This window comes from Mya arenaria, chromosome 9, assembly GCF_026914265.1.
Source record: "Mya arenaria isolate MELC-2E11 chromosome 9, ASM2691426v1".
NCBI classification, from domain to species: domain Eukaryota; kingdom Metazoa; phylum Mollusca; class Bivalvia; order Myida; family Myidae; genus Mya; species Mya arenaria.
In genome coordinates this window covers 956,822-976,018 of record NC_069130.1, presented here as the reverse complement: position 1 = coordinate 976,018, position 19,197 = coordinate 956,822, and the positions used below count along the sequence as shown (strand labels likewise).

The window sequence follows — 19,197 nt, the reverse complement described above, 5'->3', positions numbered from 1 at the left end:
AGGTATTAATTAATTAATTTAATTATATGCATTGATATTTATTATTCAAAGTGAAAATATTCCTTTTCAAACAAGATCATACAAATGATAAAACTATAATTTCGTCTAATCGCTTTGAAGATGTTTACTTTTTCGCAGTTACTTCCCCTACTTTTCCTGTTTACATTGGCAACGAATTTTTGAGAGAAGATTTTAAAAAAAATATGACACGTCCAAAGTATTTCACCCCTAATGAGGTGGCAATACACAACACATTAGATGATCTCTGGGTATCATTCCTCGGAAAAGTTTACAATCTGACCCCACTCTGCGAAAAGTATAAAGGTTTGTGTGATTTTATTCTACCAACAATTTGAAAAAGCTTTCACTTTCAGACTGGACATTGCGTTGAACTAATCACTGCCTACAGCCGGCTACAGGTGTATATTGAGCCCATTTAGATGCAGAATTTTGGAATGTGCATATACAAATAGCGATACCCTAGCTCTTTTTCGAAGAGACCGCTTGGTTCTTTTACGTGCTTGGTGGAAAGCACTGATACACGGGATACAACTTTCCTGGGTTAAACCAGTACTGAGTACACCACTTTACCAAGCACTACCCTTTAAATGCTGAGCGCTAGGCAAGGGAGCTACTTGTACCAACTTTTAACGTCTTTTGTTTTGACGCGGCTGGGGATCGAACCCACGACCTCCTGCTCCGTAGGCGGACGCTTAACCACTAGGAGACAGTATTTTATGAGTTGGTATTTAGATTTATTTAAGAATGGAACACTTTTAATGGATAGTACTACCTGTACATTGATGTTGAACATATAACATTGAAGTGTTGTTTCTTACTGATAATGGTGGCGATGGCCGAGTGGTTTCAGGTTAGCATATCAGTCTCTATATTAGTTGGTCGTTGGTTCAATCCCCACTCAGAGCTTCGTTGATGGTGGAACAGTTTTTAACGCAGGAATGGTAAATGGTTCTTAATCACATGTACATAGAAAACTTTAAAAGCTCTTCATAAATTTGTCGCCAAAAAGCTCTACAGATTGTTATATGTTCTTTATCGTCAATCATCATTGCGACGTAAAATAAATATTACCTGGTAAGTCATAACAAGATGAAACTCAGCTGCTTTACCATAGCTAATTATTGCTGCTAAATCTAAAATTAATGAAATATTTTCATCATTTCAGGGGATGTACTGCTGAAGCCAATAGTACAGGCTGCGGGAAAAGACATTTCACACTGGTTTGACCCAAAAACAAAAGATGTAAGTGATTTATTTTTAGTTTTGTTGTTCACAGTTCTGATCTTTAAAAAAAACACCACAGTGCAATAAAAACCTAGTAAAATACCCTGGATTTGGGGTAGGGGTCACCTCAAGATGACTTAAACTAGGCCTTTAAGCACACTGTGATGCATAAAATAAACAATAAATCAACAATTTTTCATGTACTTCTAGAAATATCTGCTTTGATATATCATACATTTCATGAATACCGGTAGATATTGTCATCCATGTCAATTTTCCTACTTTAGATCCGCACCCATGTTGATCCGCTGACTGGCTGTGTAATCCCATACTGCCCAAATGGTCGATTTCTCCACATCCCTCCTCCGTTCCCAAATGCTGACTGGGCAAACGATTTTGGGCGACCTTGGTGGAAAGATGACAGCTACCTTGTTGGGATATTGTCCAAAAAGACTCGCATGATCAAAATCATCAACACTCTTACTTCACAGGAGCAAGTTATTGAGGTTGGTTTTGGTATGATCTATCTTTGGTATCCGGCAGCCAATTGTATAAAAGGCTGATTTGTTGTACAAAGGTGATCATAACCTGTGTACAACCAATCAAACATATCTTTGACCAAACCAAAGACCAGTTTTATACTATTCGCTGCTTGCAGATGTGAAATATCACAACAATTTATTTGTATTCTATATCGAAAGAAAATTTGATATTCAATACATTATTTTGTCTTTCAAAGAAATTATAAATACATAATATTATACCTTACATAAAAGTGTCCCTTCTTTGTATATATATATATTTATACAAATGATTGGTTTACATAACACTGTATTTAAATAAAAATCCAGTTTTATGATGTCAGTGGTCCATATCATATTTTTGTCCTGTTCTGACCATGCCAAAAATATGGACGGCTGACGTCATGACCGCTGAAGCTCTATATATCTAAGAATTTATAAGAGTAATAAAGGTGCAGTTATTTATAGATTTTGTATCTTAAATGACAACGCGATCATGAAGTAAAATCATTTTATATTTTTAATGTACAACAAAGTGTAATAACTATGTTGTGAGCTGGTCATAAATAAACAGTATCATAATGGGTATGCGTTATGTACTTCAAATGGATTTTGAGCTTTCATTCCCGAATATAATATTCATGATATTAATAAACATATTTCATGTCATTCTATACAAAATTTATCAAACTCCTTGAATAAATGACTAATTAAATGACCATTAATGTAATATCCTCTAGTTCTAACTTGGAAAGGTATATATCTTTGTGACAGGTCTGCTCAGAAGAAATCATGACGGAGATCCTTGAGCGATACCTTAAATTCAATGCCCACGCTGCAAGTTACACCTGGAAATATGACGGACGAAATCTTGATATGAACAAAAATCTGGAAGAGAATCAGATACAGGATGATGACGAAGACTTTTACAAACTGAGCATGAACGATGACACATTCCTACAGTCGGTACATCTGTACTTTAACGATGACCTAACAGAGGCTTAGGGTCTCTGTGACGTGAAATGAATGCGTTGTCAAATATAATTGTTATGTTGAAAATTTGTTTGAATCCTTGTGTATTACATACAGTTCATCTTTGGGAATACTTTTTATAGTGACATAAGAATTTACAGCAATGCCTATTATGTAGCATATAAAATATATATATGCAAAACGCCGGAATAATAAAATAATACCTTTAAAATTGCAGATACATATACAGACTATTAAATATCGTAGAAAGATTGTAATTATTGTAATAACTCGTGGAATTGCATTTTTGTTTGTTGTACATTATTTGTTAATAAACAATTAATTTTTATAGTCAATGGTGCACATCTTTTGTTTCTTCTAATAACTTCATAAATGTATTACTTAAGTTGTCATCTCAAAATACCATCAAAAAATATGTGAACATCCTATTTAATTTCCAAATCTCATCTTTGTACAGCACCAGGCCAAATTCAATCTCCAAACTTCTGCAGAAGCTTAATAGGCTTAAGTGACGTAAGCATAAATTTGATTTTGATAAATGTAAAATGGTTTATTGTCACTGTAATAAAGATCAGAATAAATTATAAATACTCTTAAAGCAGTAAATTTACTCAAGGTATAGAAAAACAAAAATAATGAGCTTAGTATACTCCTGTTATAATGGACCAAGATTTTTTTAGAAATTTGGCCATCATGCAATCTTCAGTCCCTTTTAACCGGATAAAGCTTTATAGATCAATGTTTGAAATTTGGTATAAATTGTGTTAATTTCGATATTGCTAAATGAAAATGATACTTGAACTGGTTAGGCTTATGATACTTTGAGAAATTGGGACCAAGTGCACTTTCTCATGGACGCCAAATATAAAATGGACACCATTGATAATTTCTGCTCAGGGAATTTTCACATGTGTTTTATTCATATTAGCTTACAGTTGTTTTTGCCAGATAATGTGACGTCTGATGTGTGATAGCAAATTCCAACAAATATTTATTAGATTCATGGCAAGTTATTTTTTGTCTTCTGATGGCAGGTTATTAATATTTCTGCAAACATCAGATTCATTAAGCCAAGAGCCATAACTTCTCTCAAACTGCACAAATTGTCAGGCAGAATTGCAGATGATCATATTCCAATGCTAAATAAAACTTTATAGAGCTTCTTATCAGTCTACAGTAGGTCAAAAGGATTTTGATGAGTCTGTATGCGGTGAGCTCAATATATTTGTCACATTGCGGGTTAGGGTATGTTTCATCTAGGTATGCATCTGTCAAATGTTGGCTTGTCCAGGCTGTAAATTGTGTTTTTATAAAGTAACTTTGTATAAATTCTAAAAATTCCTTAAGTTTTGCTTGTTAGGTTAAAAATAATTAGACAAAATGCCAGAACATCACAAAAAATATACCAGGCATATTATACATCATGGACGTAATGTGTACAAATTATCTGTTTGCTCCACAAACCTTTGTCCCAACCAACCATGTATGACTCCAAATATACACACTTCAGACTTTGATTGCAGTGGTATAATGACTTGGCACAAATCTTCACCATGAGAAGACCATGTATCACATTCAATACCCATATCTGTTGTTCAACAGTCATGGTAATACTCCAAGGTCATTGGTCAAAATTCCTTTCAATTCAACTTATAAGGGTTGAAACTTTTCCTTACATACCACTAACATTCCACGTAAAAAACAACAATGCTAATACAACAAAATGTTTTCAAGGGGTGGGCTCGACAGTGTTGGCGTTTCAATGACAAAGCTCTTGTTTTTACAGTAACATGGAATTACAACACAAAGAAAGCCATAGCTTACAGTAAGAAATGTCAAGTAAAACACTGCTAGCATGACTTCATATCTAGAACAACTTTCATATAAAAGATTCAGGATGTCTATGCCAAGTACTCAGAGATGTTAGTGCCCCAAAAAAGTACACCGAAGGCCGTTTCTTTGGTCCTAAGAAATGAAACACACTAAGGCTAGCATGTGCACAAATATTTCTAGAAGAAAGGACAGAGCAAAACTAAATGCTCTCAATACCATAAAACTCAGGGCATAAAAATATGAAAAACTAAGAAAAACAAATACAGAATTTATGGTTTATTCAATTTATAAAACAACCATAAGATTCATCTTACTGGTTTTTTTTGTTTTCAATTCAAATTTACGGACTGGCAACAGAATTTAGAATTCACAAAAATGGATTTGCCGCCTGCCCTGAGGGCAAAGGTCACAGTGATCTTTGACCCCAAGATCAATAGGGGTCATATAATGAGTATGAAAGTGACCAATGTACTAACGAAGTTTGAAGACTCAAGTTGTTCAAAAGTTTTTGATCTGAAGCGAAAGTGTGACGTCGACAACAATGATGTAATGACGACAACAACGGCAGACAAAGCAATCCCTTTGTGTCTGCCATGCTTTGCAGGCAACACCATTAAACACAATCAAGGATTATATATGATAGGTTGAATATAATGACAGCAGTTAACATGCAACTCAAATCACTGAAGTTATTCAAATATGTTGATTTAAATCTGTAATAAAAAAAATGCCCAATCACTATCACAGTATAATACTTTAAGAAAAAAACTTAAGATTGACGTACTTGAAAGGCTGTTCCCTTTAAATTTATCAATTGATACAGAGGGTTTCCAAGTGTTGTTGGATGAGGTTTAAACTAATTCTGAATAATTTATTTAATGGAATGGTTTGTCAATTGCTTAAGTTTAAGTTATATTCATCTTTTTATCTTTAATTAATTGATACCGGTAATAGTGTTTGACATTAATTTTGTTTACAAACAAGTGTTATTACCACAAAATGTTAACCTTTTTGTATAAAAGAATTTTCATTTGCATTTTCAAATTATTGTTTAAAGCGAACATTTCTACATTTCTCTATATATCTGAGCATTTATAATATTAAACACAGAAAAATCAAAATGTAAATAAAACAGCTTGAAGTATAACTTGTATTTTATCAATAGCATTATTGCACATTATCAACAATTTCTACACACGCCACAGATTCATTCATAACCAAGTTCTTAGTGTATTAAGAAAGCCACAAAACGCAAAAATGACCGCCAAATTTCAAATTAACACATTTTAGCTGGCTAGTAAAAAAACTATTCGTGCCAAACACTAAGAAAATCATTATTTATTTTTCCTTACTTTAAAAATCATTCCTAACTTAGCTACGCCCCGCTTATGCTGAATGAATCATTACAATAACTTCTTGTTTAAAAGCATAAATCAATTATTATGCAATGAGTTTAAGGTTGTTGAAAAAGAAACATGTAAAACCTAGATGTTTCTTTCCATTAAAGCTGCACTATCACAGATTGTCAGTTCTGACTTTAAAAAAAAAAAAGTTGTCTCAGAATCTGCTCATTTGGGCATCAATGCCTTCAATTCAATCATATTAGATAATTCACAATAGAACAAATCTCAAATATTTGGTTAAACTGCAGAAATTTTCATTTTTCTTAAACAATCAAAATGATCAATCTGTGAGAGTGCAGCTTTAACCAAATCTAATAGACATAGGTTTAAAATCAACCGTTGCAATTTTATCGATCGTGGAAATAGCAAAGCAGCAGAACAAATGACATGCATTGTACATTCAATATCTGTCATAAAACTAATATAAACCCTAGATGCAGTCATATTGAACATTTTAATGGGCCGATTCATAACTTTGTTAAAGTTAACAACATGGTCAACCAGATCGTTGTTAACTTTTAAACATTAAATAATTGATGATGTGGTAATAAATTCAAAAATAAATCAAGTATAGATGAATCAGTCGTCTACAACTTTGTTAGAAATACAGCAGATCACAAGTGTATCCATTAAACTTCCAGGGGAGTAAATATCTGAAAGTTAACAATGATGCCTTTAACAATGCTGTTTACTTTAACAAAGTTCTGAATAATCAGCCCATTGCTGTACATGTATTTGACATTAACATTTTGGGCCAATCTTACCAAGGAACAAATGGTACATTAAAATATCATAAGCTAAAGAATTTCTGTCAGAAAATCAAGTAAAAAAAAAACTAGTTTCAAAATAAAAAAAAAAACAACCTTAGTTTTTGAATTGATAAATAAAGACTTTACGTAGCTTTTCAATAGATATAATATCAACTCAGAAATATTTGTTTGAAATATGGATCATTCAAAACACGCATTGATAAGATGGCCCAAATAACCATTTTGTTAAAGGAATTCCGAAAATGGTCAAGCTGAAGCTGCAGAGGACTGTTTCAGTAAAGATCTTTATAGATTTTAGTCGTAAATTCAAATTATCTTAGTGTCATAGTTTTATTATATCGCTACATATCTGTGTGTAAGGAACTTTAGCCAGCATTGAAAATGAATAGGAAGTTGAAGAAATGAAAAAATATAATTGATGTATTGCCATATATGTGACGTGTATACAGATTTAAGTAAATTGAAGTTACGACAAACTTAACAAGAGCTGTCACAGAGACAGCGCGCTCGACTATTCCGCCGCTTTTCGGTGTAAGGATTTAAAAGTTTTGGCGAAACATGCATGGATCACTGTTAGATTAGATTTCAATGCAATACACGATGTGCGGAGATAATTATTAACATAAAAGTGGTTACATGCAAAATTTTAACCAGAATTTTTAAGTCTAATAATAAAGGGCCATTATTTGCAAAACACAGTTATCTAACTTGATAATTCAATTAGGTTGGGTGGTTGAATACCATTGTATCAAGTCTCAATGCAATACATCAAGTAGTTGCTGAGATATTATCCTATGTGTGCTTACATCCAAAACCTTAACCAGAATTTCTGAGTCGAATAATAAAGGGCAATTATTTGCATTAAATGCAAACTAGAGTTATCTAACTTGGTAAATTAAGTAGATTGGATGGGTGAGTACCATTGTATCAAGTCTCAATGCAATACCTCAAGCAGTTGCTGAGATATTAACCTATGTGTGCTTGCACGCAAAACCTTAACCAGAATTTCTAAGTCACACCAGCCCCAATATCGAACTTGACCTGTATCTTCTGATGTTACACCTGTGTACCAAAAATTTTTCAAATCTGTCAAGCCTTTCATGAGTTATCGTCCCGAAACCGTTTTTCTATTTTTAGTAACAGTGACCTTGACCTTGGCCCCACCAGCCCCAATATCGAACTTGACCTGTATCTTCTGATGTTACACCTGTGTCCCAAATTTTTTCAAATCTGTCTAGCCTTTCATGAGTTATCGTCCGGAAACCATGCAAATCGACAGACCGACCGACCGACAGACAGACCGACCGACAAGCTCACTCCTATATACCCCCTCAAACTTCGTTTGTGGGGGTATAATAATAAAGGCCTTTTTTTGCATTTAATGCAAACTAGAGTTATCTAACTTGGTTAATTAAGTAGGTTGGATGGTTGAGTACCATTGTATCAAGTCTCAATGCAATACCTTAAGCAGTTGCTGAGATAATAACCTATGTGTGCTTGCACGCAAAACCTTAACCAGAATTTCTAAGTCAAATAATAAAGGCCTATTATTTGCATTAAATGCAAACTAGAGTTATCTAACTTGGTTAATTGAGTAGGTTGGATGGTTGAGTACCATTGTATCAAGTCTCAATGCAATACCTCAAGTAGTTGCTGAGATATTTACCTATGTGTGCTTGCATGCAAAACCTTAACCAAGGGGTGACGCCGACGCAGACGCCGATGCTTGGGCGAGTAGTATAGCTCTCCTTATTCTTCGAATAGTCGAGCTAAAAATCCTTCATTGAAACAGCCCCAATAAGTATAGCAAACAATTAAACACATGAAACTGTTAAATATCATAGTTAGCTACCACCATACTTAATTCCTTTATACTGTACTTATACATGAATACTGTGGGACAATTGACTGACAAAATCTCGCTTTAATGAATATGCAGGAGGTAGAGGAGACAACCTTCTTCCAATAAATACACTTACTACAATTTAATATTCTTCAGTTACCCTGTAGAGTCTGCAGCCTCCGTAAACCAGTGGTCTTGACTGCTGGCGAAATTATTGTACTGAAAAGGCGGACCAGATTGAATTCCGGCTTTCCCCAGATTGTTTTTCTACACGAAAGCTTCTGGTACCTTGCCCAACCATGGAAACTACTGCATTACTTATTCATGTTACAAAATTTTCCCAGTCAAATTGCCAACGGTACACAAAAAAACGTAGTAGTGTATCAGGGGTGTCTGATGACAGTAAAATATATGCAATAATTAAATGCAACTCTGGCACATTAAAAGGACAAAAGTACACATGTACACGAGATATCCCAAACTCAACAGAAATTGAACATAGCATTGGGCTAACAAGCTGAATTTCCATCAAGAATTAACAGTTTTAAATTGAGCCCCCTCGGGTATTGATATCTTCAATTTTCACAGCACACAAATGAACAAGACAATATACAAATATGTTTTAATGTACAAAAGAAACAACATAATAATATGAACATTTTAATACAGCCAACTTTTCTACATATTCAATGGGCCATTCAATGAAATGCATTTATGGGTCCATCTCATCGACGCACATACTGTACGGTACAGTTTTTGAAAAGATATGTTTGGGAAGTTATAATATCTATTTAGAGATGAAGAACTTTATCTGATGGCAGATTTTATTTGAATTTCCAAGTCAAATCTTCCATTTGATTTGTGATGCTTGCTATATGTTCTACTTAAGTTGCAGTTATATGTGAGTCAGTACAGTAAAGCCGAACAGTGTAATTATTAATTGTGACCTAATCCTGAAATTAATAACATTGTACTTTCTGTGGACGAGATAATCTTACAACATTATAAGACATCAACACATTAGTGCCTGCCAAGATCAGGTTTTATCACATGACATTTCTTGTTCTGAGTGAAATACAACCATACCTTCTTATATTTTATGCAAGTCACAGAAATTGCAATGACTTCATTTTGCCCAACTTATTTAGAGTGAAAAATTCACAGAAAATGGAGGCTTAGGTGGCAAATGTGTCAATTAAAAGAATCTGACAAATTTTGCCATAAAAAACAAAATTTTATGAAACTTGTTAAGGAAAAGTTATAACGCTTACTAAAGGCATTTGCTTTATAGCTTTTCCTAAACTTACTTCATAAAGTATTGTAATAAATAGCAACACATTTTCAGATCATATATATTGATGGCCTCGTGTTAAAACGCAGAAGCTACAAAATCCAAAGTTTTGAGTATGTATTTTCTTTTTTTTCTTGGTAATCCGATAACACCTGGTTTGTTCACAGTATGCCAAAGTTTTTATCACAAGCTTCTGCACTTTTTTCCTCACACTTTTTTCTGCATTTTGAAATAACATGCGGCATAGGCTTGCCTTTATAATTTTAGTTAAATAAAAATTACGAAAACCGAAAAAAATACAGTTTCAGCAAAAAAGTGAGGCCATCAATATCTAACCCACTATCTTGTTAAATGACTTTATTATATAAATCAGCCAACCCTTTTTTACCACAAACGTAACTCATATATACATAAAAACGGTATAACAGAATCATACTGACAAAACATTTGATGGGTGATAGCAAAAATGTTCTATCTGCTTTGACTTTTAGTGTCATTTAGAACCTTTTTGCTTTTATACATCAACATTATTGTATGAAAAGCTACTTCTAAGTCAAGTTCTGTAGAATTTTACAAACTCTACTCTTATAAGACATGACAACACTATGACTAGAATCCGTAGAATCACTTGGGCGCCTTTGATTTATTAATCCAATCTTCAATCCTCGTCTTGATATCTTCTCCTAAAAAACAGAATTTTATATTTTAAGTTCAAAAATTGATGTTTTATGCATTTTCCTAAACCGTTAATAACGTTAGTAATTAATTTTCGAATGGAAATATGACAATCTGCGATCTAATTTTTTATCATCAATCTTTTATCATTGGTTTACAGATTTTTACGCAAAAACTTGCTCTTTCCAAGACAAAAAAAAAGTTGTAAAAACGGTATATCTGTGAAGGTGCAGCTTTAAGAATTGTTTATGAAACCAAGGTCTGTACATACTGGGAATGAGATCATCTTCTCTACATGGCTGTCGGTTGAACGGGTCAGTCTGAGAGTTGAGCAGATGGCGCATAATCACGGGGCGGTCCACCACATTACCGCTTGGCAGTTGGACTGGGTCCTTCATTAGTGTGTCCATCAAAGCATCTGAAATATATATGAGAACAGATTGGTCTGAGGGTTGTGCAGATTCAGCAGGTTGCGCACCATCACTGGCTGGCCCACCATTTTTAAGCTTGGTAGCTGGACTGGGTAAAATATGCTATATATTTTATATTTATAAAATATGTTATAACTGCTTTTAGTAAATTAAGTCTTTAATAGAAGCTTAGAGATGTGTATTTTTTAAAGAATGGTCACTGGAAAATTTGGACAGGCTTTATAAAGATTAAGTTTATCAGAATTTTTACAGATCGTTTTCATATTTCATCAATTATGTATGAGATAAAGTTTTGGGTCAAAGTATTTTTTAGTTCAAAACCTATTGCATTTTTCAGAATTTTAAATGCGTTTTTATTCAACTACATGATGTATTTGGAGCACTGGTATACTTCATGGTCTTTACATTGATTTTAAACCATAATAAAACAACAAGTTGTTAAAATACAGGAAATGTTTATAGCAATTTCTTTTATCTTTATGGTAACTGAAAATGGAGTAAGTGCTCACTTCACCATGTAACATCACAGACACATTTATATGAATATTTGCATTAAGCAAGTCAGGTAGTAACAGTACATACAATCATTTCCTTGAACTCTTCAGTGTAACCTTGATTCAAGGCATTCCACATTTAATCCATTTAATTGTGTAGGCTGCTTTTAGCTCATAGCTTAATTTCCTATTCATGTTTATCATGACTACAACAGCTTTAATATGCTGATTGGTGGCTATTAATAGTCATGACATCATCTCTCATAAAAACCTATATACGTTACTGTTAAAATGGTCACCATAGCATGTTGATATGGGCTATCTGGTAAATTTATCAGGAGTTTAATTTGCTTTTATGAACATTTTTTTGCACTACATGCCTAGATTACACATTTATCTTTCCAGTAAATGTACATTTGATGAAAAATATTCTAATATTAAAATTTCTGGCTGGCCAGAATCGGGTCTTGAAAGTGTTGTGTTTCAAAGAACATATTTCTTAAGATTCAACTGGAGCTGAATGAGCGGAGAAGAAGCTAAGAAGCTTGGACTTGTCTTGATCCAGGATAGAAACATGTTTCCACCCACAAGTAATGGGCCCCCGTTTCACTTAAAGATCTTAAAGTCATAACTTTAATGATAATCTTAAATCTGTTGGAACATAACAGATGGCAACAAGTTGTTGAATTCATTTTCAATACAAGCTTAAGTTCAATACATACAAATGCATAGCAAAACAACGAAAACATGACACTAAGGAAATTTAAAGCTGCACTCTCACAGATTTATCCTTTTGGCAACTTTTTATTTTTTTGTCTTAGAATGATTCAATTTTTTCGTGAAGATCTTCAAACCAGTGATATAAGACTGCTGACAAAAGATCAGATCGTAGATTTTCATATTTCCGTTCGAAAATTAATGTTTTATGGCTAAAAGCGTTACTAACAGTTTAAGAAAACTGCCAGCATGGTTTGATCAGTCATGGCTTCCTCAGCTCACCATATAAATGGTTGGTTGGGTATAAACCAAAGACGAAATTTTGAAGCCATAACGCTGTCAAGCCATAATGCTGTCAGCAGTCTTATATCACTGGTGTCTATGCATTTTCACAAAAATTGGCTCGTTCCAAGATAAAAAAAAAAAAGTTGTCAAAACGTTCAATCTGTGAGAGTGCAGCTTTAAATTTACAAATATATTCACCAAGATATTATTAAATCTGGCCTGAAAACGTGCACTATCCCTTTATGCTTTGAATATAACGGATAAAGGTGAATGGCACTTACCCCTGAACTCATCTGGAATCTCCCCATAATCTCTCTCGTCCTGAGCTTTTTGTACGACAATCCTCTCAACCTTTTCTTGAATGTTCCGGAATTTCTCGATGTCTGTCTCGACCTTGATGCACGCTCGCCGCATACGCACAATAGCGTCATCAAACAGCTCCTTGCGATAGGATCTCTGGAATAAAATGGTTTACATCATAAATATATTTGCAAACGGAGTGTATCGTTTAAGGGGAATATTCTTTTTGTTCACAAGACAACAGTTTTAGAGCAAAAAACATGATGGTCAGTATGTCTACAAATCTGTGAAGTGGCACCGATATGGCTGCATTTTTGTTTGACCCAGCCAAAATACTCACCTTGGTTGGTTAAATCAGTCATGGCTTCCTCAGCTCACCATATAAATGGTTGGTTGGGTATAAACCAAAGATGAAATTTTGAAGCCATAACGCTGTCAAGCCATAATGCTGTCAGGACCATGTCTTTCTGATAATCATAATGTTACAAAGTTAATTTGTTCTCAACTTAAAGCCATATTATAAAAAAAATTCATAGTAAAAGTCCTGTAAACTCACCTCATCATTAGCAATAGCCTCTAAAAACTCTGGGCAGTCAAGGTGAAGGTAGATGTCTGTGAGATAATCCAGCAGCTTCTTAGGCTCCCAGCCGTATTTCTCCGGGTTTCGGACCTTAAGATTCTTACACTTGGAACCGCAGAGCTGCTGTAGGTTAAAATTCAACATGGCGGCAAGTCTGTCAGCCAATTCCTGGAAGTAAGGGGATTACAACATCGAAATTAGATTTATGGATGAACAGGCCCGAATTCTGATACTATTGCTTGGCAAAACAAGCCCTGCTTTATAAAATTCAAAGTTTCAGCAAGGCCAGAAAACATTTTACCAGTGCAGTGCTTGCGGGCTTGTGTTTTGAATTTGACCACTAGGGGAAAGGAAATTACATTTTATTTACTAAAATCAGGTGTGTCAATGGATGTGTTAAAATGAAGGTCCAAGCAATATTTTCCATGGACTGACTTTCTCAGCTTTCTTAAGGTTGTAATTCAAAGTATATACCAGTCTGACAGCTTATTCTAGAAAAACGAGCAGTTACTTATAACAGGAATTTCCAGAAACAACTGTTTCACACTCAGGTGCCAGTATTCAAACATTAAGGAAATATGGTAATTACTATATAATGACTCCAATACATACTGGCAGGAGAAAAGGCTTCTGTATCTTGATGGTCAGGTTAAACACAACTGTTACAGATACCATTCGGTCAATTACAATATTATATTGCCCATGGGGTATTCATAATTATAATATATTTATAACTGAACCATAAGTCATAGCATGAGAAAGGCTTTCTGTATTTTGTTCACCTGTGTTCAGGTAATGGAATATATCAACCATCTCAGTGGTCAAGGTTAAATATGATGCTGTTTGAAACCGTGATGCCAATATAACATGGCCAATGGAGAAATAATAATGATCATATATTTATATTTATAACTCTATAATACACACTGGTATGAGAAAGGGTTTCTGTATCTTGTTGGTCAGGTAATGGAACATATCTACTGTCTCAGTGGCCAGGGTCAGGTACGACCGACACTGTTTCTCGTCTGTTGCCAGCTGTCGCTGCTCTGTCTGCTGCTGCTCCTGAATGTATACAAGTTCTAAATGATAGTTACAGTTCATTCAACACATACATATTCATATGAGCATTATTAAGATATTGTGATTTAGGATAACCAATGAAAAGACTCTGTACATATTTCAAATGTTTTTTATGAATTGACAGCATAGTGGAAAAGTCATGGTCACATACATCAGTATGTCAGGGCCCCATGACCCCACCTTTTCTATAACAGACTCCATGGCCATTTTAGTATGCCCTGTGTTAAATAATGATACACAAAAGACAACTTTCCAGTGTTTAACCAATGTCCTTAATAATACAAAGCCCCCTGAACAGTAGTCAAATGCCAAGTGAAAAGTGAGGGAGCCACCATTTCTTATTTAATATAATCTTCGATATGATCACAATGATGCAGCAACTTTGGGAATTTAACCTGACATCTCCAACCTCAAAGTAAATGCTCTATCACTAACTGACTAGCATCTTACTAGCCTGATTATTGACTACACTGTTAGACGGGATTTTAACTAAACATTGCCAACCTAAGTGAAACTTCTAACACTAACTGGTTAGCATTGACCTAGTCTGCTTAATGACAACACAGATAGACATCATCTTTTTTCCTGGTATTTGAAAAAATGACCTTTACCCTTGAAATTGGGAATTTTCCCTTTGTTTTTTCACAAAACTTGGATTTTTTAATACATGATTTTGTTTGTGGAGTATACTCAAATACCAGGTACTCTTTTTTAATAATTTATTTGAGGGCTTATATAGCTTCAACCACAATCAACTACAGTAAAAGTTTTTTGTTACAGATGTTTTTTTTAAATTTCTGATTGGGAATTTTTATTCAATTATTAAACATTTGGAAAAAATATTTCTTTTTGACACTGACAATATTACCAAATATAGACAATAAAAAATGCCAAAAAACAACAACAATAACCTCAGTGAATAAATATACTTACTTGAGATTTCTTGTTCCACTCGTCAGAAGTCATGAGTTCCTGTACCTCGTGTATTCGCTTGAGGCAGTCAAGACTTTCGTCAAGCAGAAATGTGGTGTCGTTCATCAACATGTTCACAAACTTCACAAACTGCTTCCCCTTGCTGTAAATATACAAGAAACAGGAATAAAGGGATAACAAACAAAACTATATATTGGTCTTAAAAAATCTGGTATGAAAATCACAGTGGAATATACATTTAATGGTTGGATAGTCTGTCAGATGGTCAGTCCGTTGGTCACTACGACAGTCAGTATACCAAGTCTTGAGAATGTATTATTTTGTCATACATTTTCAAGAACGGAATCAATAGTAACAGATCAATTTCAATTGTACTGTTCAGCCAAGCCATATTATACTGAGATATTTTGAAATAATATAACTTTGTAAAGATGATGAAATACTACTTTTTAATATTGATGTAAGGTAACCATGGCTAGTTTGACCAAGTTTCAACAAAACATTATACAAATCCAAACTTTCAACAGATGTTTCCAAGTTTTTGGAAGATTGAGTTCAGCATGATGTTATTGCCAGCCCTTCCAAAGACAATTGAATGGCAATGATCTTTTTTTTTCTTTCAAAAACAGATGAGCTAATTAAATCTAGATGTACACTCCTAATTTCCTAAAACATTCTGGTTCTTTGATGATCTTCAGCTGGTGTAACCAATGGTCTACATGACCTATAAGTTTATAATGATGTGGTTACCTTAACTAAACTTGTTAATCTTGTTTGTATAACATAGGCGCTATTTAAACTTATTTACAAACTTTGCTTCTTTGGTGATCTGTAGACGTTAAGCCACACAAGGCCTTGAAGTTAATAATGGTGCGGCAAAGTATTACTTGTTACTTATAGCTTATATAACATAGGCGGTTTTTAAGCTGATACATACCCTACTTCTTCGATGATCTTGAGCTGATGTGAGTGTATGCCCCACAAGGCCTTGAAGTTAATGATATTGCAACATATTATACTAAACTTGTTACATATAGTTTATATAACATCGGAGATAATAATACCGATACATACTCTGCTTCTTCGATGATCTTGAGCTGATGCGAGTGTATGCCCCACATGGCCTTGAAGATGATACTAATGTGGTAGCGTATGCTGAACTTGTCATAAAACTCGTTGCTTGACCCAGTAGACTCAATGTCTGAAATAGGGAAATCGCAGAGATTAATTTATATGATAATAATGATTATTTTCTAAAAATTATACTTAAAGTGACACTTTTATTCAAAATCAATACATACACATGAATAACAAACATAAATTTTGAGTGATATACCTTTAACTACTTCCAAAATAATGAATTAAAAAAAAAAAAAAAAAAATACTGATTACAATACTGTAATTGTGTATTTAATAGCTATATATACGCAAATTTTTTAAATGATTGGTGAATGCTTTAAGATTTACTGCAATCATGTTTTCTGCACCTTTCTTTCAATTTAAACTCGGTATCCTTCATAAGAACCATTGTTTTCAATATTTATTCAGTCTTATTGTTATATCAAATCATTTGTATTAGTTTCGGTAAATCATATTTGGGAGTAAGAGTAAATCTTTAATGTGATAACATATATATACTGGACTTGCTCAAAAACATGTTGCTTGATCTAGTAGATTTCTGGATTAGTAGATTCTTTTTTGGCAGTGAAATCAGATTATTTTTTCAAAACTTATTTTCCTGACAAGTAAATATTAAACTATTTTAATATGACCAATATTGTTTATTTGGCACAAACTACTCCAAAATTTGAGGGGCGGGTAATAAGTTGCTTGTTTTTTACTTCCTAACCACTTAATCTCCATAAAAAAAAAAATAAAAAAAAATTATGAACAGTTGAATATATATTTCATGTTGCACTGCTTTTAAGAGATGTTTTGAAATGAAATGGTCATGCTTTACAATCCATTTTTATTTTTCTGGCTTTAGGTTGCATCATTCTGTTACCTGTGTAGAACTGCATGAGAGCTGGGGCCAGGAACTCCCTGGACAGGTCATGGAGGAGAAGTCGCTCATGGATCTTGTCCATTCTCGGCTGTAGAGAAACATTCCACAGGCTATTATCAATGTAAGTATTCATTACATGCTTTCTGGGGGTTTATAGAGATTTATCAGTGAAATAAATACATGGTAGACAAACCCAATTTGGAATTGGAAAAATATGCCAAAACTACAAAAGATACATTTGTCGTAAGCGATTTTACACATCAGTAAGTAAGATTCAATTCGTTGTACACAACAATATCAAATTTATTTATAAACAAGATTTTGATAAGTATTTTCTTTGCAATATTATCATCTGTGTCTAGTCTCTTTAATAGCATTATTGTAAATTGCTTGTTGAAACCATATCACTGTTGTTCCAGATAATGAATCACATGCCTGCACAAACACATGTTTTAATTTTACCATTCAATTCTGGTAAGGGAGATAACCTCTTTTTATCCGCTTACCTGTACTGCCGGATTGAAGTAAAACATGACTTCGACCAGTTTGGCCAATAGATATGGGTTGTTAACATAGCCAGGACTGCATACAAATACAATCAACAGCTGCAGTAGTCTATCTGTACAGGGGTCTTCTAGTGCCTGGGGCATAGCTCTGTTAACATACAAACATGGGTATATTACAGCAGGTTGACAATGGGGAATAGATAGACTTGAATTTGTTCAATATCTCAAGTTCGATGATTGTGAAAAAATCACCAGACTGATCATCATCTCATTAAAATCAGGGGTGAGAATTGCTGATAGCCAGACATTATGCTGGGGGTGTTAGTAAGGCCCTATTGCAGGTCCAGGACAGCACGATGGTGGCAGGCTGATATTCAGTATTAGTGACAGGCTTGTTCAAGATCTTAATTTTGATAATTGTGAAAAAATCACCATACTGGCCATCAACTCAGTACATGGTTTACTATTAAATTCAGGGTTGAGAAATGCTGAAAGCCAGATCCCTGAATATCACGCTGGGTACTAGTGAGACCCTAGTTAGGCCCTATTGCAGGACCTGGGCAGCATGTTGGTGGGGTTATAGAGGGCAAAGCCTCCTTTAAGCTCTAAGGTTTGGAGCATTTTAAGAGCCTAAGATTGTCCTGCATTTAAACATATCTGTTATAGTTGCCAAGAGTTGTCAAGAGTTATTAAGAGTTGAAAGTTTTTTTAATCCTGTAAAGAGTGAAGTTTCTGACTCCTGTAAGATACTTACTGAGCAACAAAGAGCGTAAATTCCGCTACATCTTCCAGGTTAAACTCTGGCAGTGCTTGGAACAAGGGCGAAACTTCAGCTGGCAGTGGTAATATAGTTCTGAAAGGTAAAGGTAAAGACATATTTTGTGTTAATACAAACAACAAGACAAGTGCATGCAAGTTCTGAAGGGATAATCAAAATTCTAACTATAACGCGCTAACCAGTTTTCAATCCCAAACAAGAAAAACATATAAACAAATAGATACATAATCAGGGTTTATTTCTTTAAAGTAAATTGCAAACACTAGAAACATAAATTCAAATACAGAAAAAAATAATTAAGGAGCACATGAAGATCAGTTCAATACACTTTGGGAAAAAATCTACTGGAACTAATATTTTTTCTCTCAAAATATTCAGTACAGTATTTGTTCAATGTACTCAAAGTAGCCCCTTATCCCTTGTTTATTGGTTCTGTAAAACTGCAAGAATCATATAATGGGAACCAATATTTACAAAGTTACACTCCCCCCACCCCCTTTACAACTTATTTACT

The 19,197-nt window shown here is 34.1% G+C and overlaps 2 protein-coding genes across 2 annotated transcripts in view; one reads left to right on the top strand and one right to left on the bottom strand.

The window, feature by feature from the left end:
• The first annotated feature begins 133 nt into the window (after positions 1-133).
• LOC128203175 (cytochrome b5 domain-containing protein 1-like) lies at positions 134-3,092 on the top strand. Its single transcript, XM_052904470.1, has 4 exons — positions 134-324; positions 1,187-1,263; positions 1,533-1,751; positions 2,541-3,092. Exons 1-4 carry the CDS (start codon positions 204-206, stop codon positions 2,769-2,771), a joined length of 648 nt encoding a protein of 215 aa, XP_052760430.1. The 5' UTR covers positions 134-203; the 3' UTR covers positions 2,772-3,092.
• A 1,763-nt stretch (positions 3,093-4,855) lies between these two features.
• LOC128202746 (ubiquitin conjugation factor E4 B-like) overlaps positions 4,856-19,197 on the bottom strand; it is a 37,547-nt gene continuing 23,205 nt past the window's right edge. The window contains exons 19-28 of the mRNA XM_052903849.1: positions 18,660-18,758; positions 17,906-18,053; positions 17,400-17,487; positions 16,469-16,595; positions 15,395-15,536; positions 14,309-14,443; positions 13,358-13,549; positions 12,783-12,957; positions 10,846-10,992; positions 4,856-10,582 (exon numbers count right to left, since the gene is read on the bottom strand). Of these exons, the coding sequence (XP_052759809.1) occupies positions 10,524-10,582; positions 10,846-10,992; positions 12,783-12,957; positions 13,358-13,549; positions 14,309-14,443; positions 15,395-15,536; positions 16,469-16,595; positions 17,400-17,487; positions 17,906-18,053; positions 18,660-18,758 (1,312 nt within the window). The 3' untranslated portion in view covers positions 4,856-10,523. The remainder of the gene's footprint in view (positions 10,583-10,845; positions 10,993-12,782; positions 12,958-13,357; positions 13,550-14,308; positions 14,444-15,394; positions 15,537-16,468; positions 16,596-17,399; positions 17,488-17,905; positions 18,054-18,659; positions 18,759-19,197) is intronic.